This window comes from Dipteris shenzhenensis, chromosome 4, assembly GCF_047967505.1.
Source record: "Dipteris shenzhenensis isolate YYH24624 ecotype China chromosome 4, Dip_SZ_1.0, whole genome shotgun sequence".
Taxonomy (NCBI): Eukaryota; Viridiplantae; Streptophyta; class Polypodiopsida; order Gleicheniales; family Dipteridaceae; genus Dipteris; species Dipteris shenzhenensis.
In genome coordinates this window covers 35,587,043-35,591,525 of record NC_141599.1, presented here as the reverse complement: position 1 = coordinate 35,591,525, position 4,483 = coordinate 35,587,043, and the positions used below count along the sequence as shown (strand labels likewise).

Below are 4,483 nucleotides of genomic sequence, written 5' to 3'. Positions count from 1 at the left end.
ATACATATACACATACACATACATATACATATACATATACATGTATATATATATATATGCATATATATACATGTATATATATAAATGTGTATATATATATATACATGTATATGTATATATATATATATAAAGAGGAAAATGTAGATTCCCTTCTTCTTACATCACCCCCATTGGCAAACGACTGCAGTTAGCTGCCTCTTTAGCTGCTCATCCCTCTTCAATTTTGATCTAGAACTTGGAGAATTCATGCACCTCCCGCTTTTTACATTGGTTCCAACATGCATACATTAGTCTTGTACTACGTCCTGGATACTCTTCATACTTCTCTCTCTCTCTCTAAAACTGATGTCGCTCTCTCTCTCTCTCTAAAACTCGACACTCTGCCTATACACGTCACCTTCAAAAAGCTCCCAAAAATGAGGTAAAAAACAAACAAAGGAATTGTGAGTTGCTTGGCAAATGGACGTGATTGCCATGTGATGCAGAGGAGGCGACCACGTGCCTACCATTGGCTACATGGAGCTCACTAAATTTAGAATCGTTGGGCACACCTTCAAGGATTGAACCCACGACTATTTTTATCACACTCAAGAGCCTTGACCACTAGTCTAACAAGCCAATAGCAGTACATGCAAACTATAATATGAGACTATTCCTTTATTTTATACATCCTTCACCACTTTTCAAAAACTCAAGTTGTCACTAGGTACAATCAGGTTGTTCCCAGCAATGTGCGGCGCCCCTACTAGTTAGACTTTAGATGGCCTCCCTGTGCCAGCCAGTGCCTTGGGGGAACCCCATTGGCATGGAAGATTTTGCAGCCCCATGGGTGGTAAATGCTAAGGTCTCCATTTCCCTCTGTGGTGGATTATTGGCTTGGCTTGCAAGATTTTCCAAATTCCAACCCATCATTTCAGTGTTGGATTGGCTAAATCGGCACAACGGCTCCATTAAGTAGCCTCGGGGCGCCTGCATTCCAGACGGGGTGTGATCGGCTCAATCCGTTTTTGCAGAGACAGTGCAACAAGGATGCATTGCATTGTTGGGGGCTTGCAGTTTGACAAGCGTGGAGACGATTCGTCCCATCGGGTCAGCCGCCTAGGTTTTTTTTTTTGCGGTAAAAGAGTCAGTAACATTCCATTAAAGAAGAAAAGAGAAAAGTATACAAAGTAAAGAAGAAGAGCAGGAATCTCAGTTCCATATTCTCCCTATCATCCTAAGATTCTCATTTTTTTCCCCAAAAAATTGAACCGCTCTTTTAACTTCCTCTATTTTGACCACAGGGAGCACTCTTCCGTGATGAGGTCTGCAGTGAACCAAGTTATTTCTCTGCATGATTGCAAAACCTCTGATCAACTGCCAGAGTTCATGTAAAGGGTCAGTCATGCTGCCCTTGTCTCCAAAAAGAGCCATTTTCCATCTGATCTTCAAGTGAATCTGAACCTTAGCAAGGCTTAGGCTGATCGCCTCCAAATCTCTTTTGTGTAGAAGCAGTGCCAAAAGAGGTGCATATGAGTCTCATTTCCTATCTTGCAAAATAAGCATACTGGAGCAACGTTTGGATTCCATTTAGCAATCCTTGCCCTCATAGGCATTTTCCCAATAATCACTCTCCACATTAGAAGATTTAGTTTAAAAGAGGGGGTGGCCCTCCATACCCTTCGGAGCCTTGCAGCCCAGACTTCCAAGCTGTCACCCGGAGCATGGAATTTCCACTGCGTGCTAGCAGCCAAAGGGGCACTTAGAGAGTCAGTCTCCTTGACATCCTTCAGTCCTATTTTTGAAAAGGGTTTGCCCGACCTCCAAACAAACCCCCTAAAGCTCACTTCCTCTTGCATATACTGGCTAGTTGGCCATTCATCTTTGATCTTACTCAATAAGATTCTTACAACCTGTCCCTCACGAGCTGTCAATCCATATCTCTGTTCAATCTCTATAAGTTGTAGCGATTTTCTACCTCCTGGGTCCCATATCTGATAAAAGGTTTGGAGCCCTTTTCTACACAGCCTAGCTGCCATTCGTGGGTGGATCTTGGTCAGCCGACTAGTTGGCAGCCTTCACTGCGAGCGATGTGTAATAGATTAGAAGCAATGATGATGATGTGTGGTGAAAGCTTGGGTAAGATGGTTGAACCCTAGGGTTGTGTGTTCAAACTAGGGTTCGAGTATGGAAGGAGCCCTAAAAATAAGGCCGTATGCACGTTTATGAATCTTTTGAGTTCCCTTCCCCTCTCTTCTCTGCTGCTGCTGCTGCAACAATGGTATGCTCATTTTCCATCGTTCTTGCCTTGCATTTTCCTCTTCATAGATAGCTTGCCTTTGTTTGCTCCCCTCGATACGTCGGCTTGCATGAAATCGTACTCTTTTTCAATCCTCTTTCATCACATCTCTAATATCCAGTCCCTCCAAGAAGGGACACCATTTGCGATTGCGGAAACCTGGAAGTTTGTGTGCCTTTATAGAGACAAGGGCAGGGAGACGTTGTTTTGGGAACCGACACAGCAGGTGTTCAAGACTGTGGACTGTTTTGTGCCGCGCCAATTCGGATTCCCCTCATTTATTGCGAATAGTCCCATCTCCAAAGCTTTGATTGATTTCTTTTGCCCGGAGATTATATTGTTGAGGTCTGTTGATTTTATTCCCAGTATCGTCAAGAGGCGTCATTAACTATCCCTAAATCAGCAAAGAACGTTGTGCAATTAGGGAGCTTAAGATGAAGGCGCGTGTTAATTACGCCGTGGGCTTTTATAGCCTTGCATTGGAAGGCAGGCAGTAAATGTCAGAGACGTCGGACTAGTTGTCTAGTGCGGTTGAAGGTTGACGTGTCAGAAATCTTAGGCATTGATCAAAGGAAAAAGGAAGTTAAAGGAGACTCTTAATGAAGGATGGCGTGTGGACGTTTAGCATCAGTTCTTTCATCCTTTTCTTGCTTTTTTCTTCCTGCAATCTAGTTGACTTTCAACTGGTTGATCAAGTTTAATCCTTGCTAGGTCAGAGTTGGACTGTCATCACAAGTGCTTTGTGTGTATGTGTAGACTTGTCAAATCTTAAGGATTAAGATTACACTCTTACTATTGTCATACTTTCTACATAGCATATATTTCATTCTTGAACAGTTATGCAATTCAAGGGTTTTAATTTAGCTACCGCTCTGTGCCTTTCTAATTGTGCATTGGCTGTAATTGGCACCAGGGCAAGGGAACCGGAAGCTTTGGCAAGCGGAGGAACAAGTCACACACTCTCTGTAGGCGGTGTGGAAGACGCAGCTTCCATATTCAAAAGAGTCGGTGTGCTGCTTGTGCTTACCCAGCTAAGCGCATACGTCACTGTATGTTATATAGTTTTTTGCCAAGGGGAATGTTTCAAGACAGCAAGTGATTCAATTTCTGACGGCTGCATGTTTTCTGCCTCCATATTTTATACTTGTGTGGTGTGATTATCTTACAGTGCAGTGCATATGGCCTTTGTTGGCAGATAATTGGAGCATAAAGGCAATTAGGAGAAAAACCACTGGTACAGGGAGAATGCGCCATTTGCGCCATCTGCCAAGGCTCTTCAAGAACAATTTCAGAGAGGGTATGGATACTGTTTTGTCCTAGGAATTGCCTATTAAGCCTGTTGTCATGTGAGATTAATTTGGCACTCGGAGAATATTCCATGTGTAAATTTTACTAAAGCTTCTGCAGACTAATTTTAGATAGTCTATGGGCTCTTTATGGATTGTCTCAAAGTATTTCTGGAGCTTGAGATTATTTTAATGACTACAGGGACGGTGGCACCTCCCAAGCAGAAGGCTGCTGCTACTACATTCTAAGGGTTGGAAGATCTGTCAGGTGGAACCATACTGGCTTCAGAACAAATTTTGGTCTGCGGCCTTTAAACCACATGGTTTCCTCGAAGCACCTTTTGTTGAGCTGTTGGACTGGGATTTTCTACCTTATTCGTGTAGCTCAGTTTTAGGAATGTTATGTGTTCATGATTGAGTCCTTGAGATTGTTGAGATCATCTACTTTTCAACATGATATATTTGGGAACCAGCCTGGCCTTTTCAAGATAAACTATTATTTTGTGGGGGTGTGCCACACTGACCATCCAGAAGGTAATTTTGCACATTAAAACAAGATATGGCATATGCACATTGGACATGATTTATCGGCATAGAGAATTTGTTTTCAGCACTGGTAGTGGTGGGCCTGTGTTGTTATCTTGCTCATTATCTTTCAACTCTCAATATTTGCTTCACATTGTCTCTGAAGTGCATGTTGCTTCTGTTTTACATTTTTTATCAAGTTCAAAATAATGTGTACTTGGTGAGATGATTCTCTTGTGAGAAGTCTAACCTGCCATTTCTGGCAGCTTCAATTGTTTGGAAAGCACTACATGGTTTTGAATTCTTCCTTTCGAATGACGGTGATTTTCATGCTGCAATGTGTTTGTATTCATGTTGTGTGAGGACTCTCTAGAGCAGTAATGTGTTGTATCCT

At 42.5% G+C, this 4,483-nt stretch overlaps 1 protein-coding gene across 1 annotated transcript; it reads left to right on the top strand.

The window, feature by feature from the left end:
* The first annotated feature begins 2,146 nt into the window (after positions 1-2,146).
* On the top strand, positions 2,147-4,248 carry LOC147902771 (large ribosomal subunit protein eL37x-like). The gene is made up of 4 exons (XM_087373352.1): positions 2,147-2,260; positions 3,192-3,327; positions 3,474-3,575; positions 3,767-4,248. Exons 1-4 carry the CDS (start codon positions 2,195-2,197, stop codon positions 3,811-3,813), a joined length of 351 nt encoding a protein of 116 aa, XP_087229478.1. The 5' UTR covers positions 2,147-2,194; the 3' UTR covers positions 3,814-4,248.
* Positions 4,249-4,483: the final 235 nt, after the last annotated feature.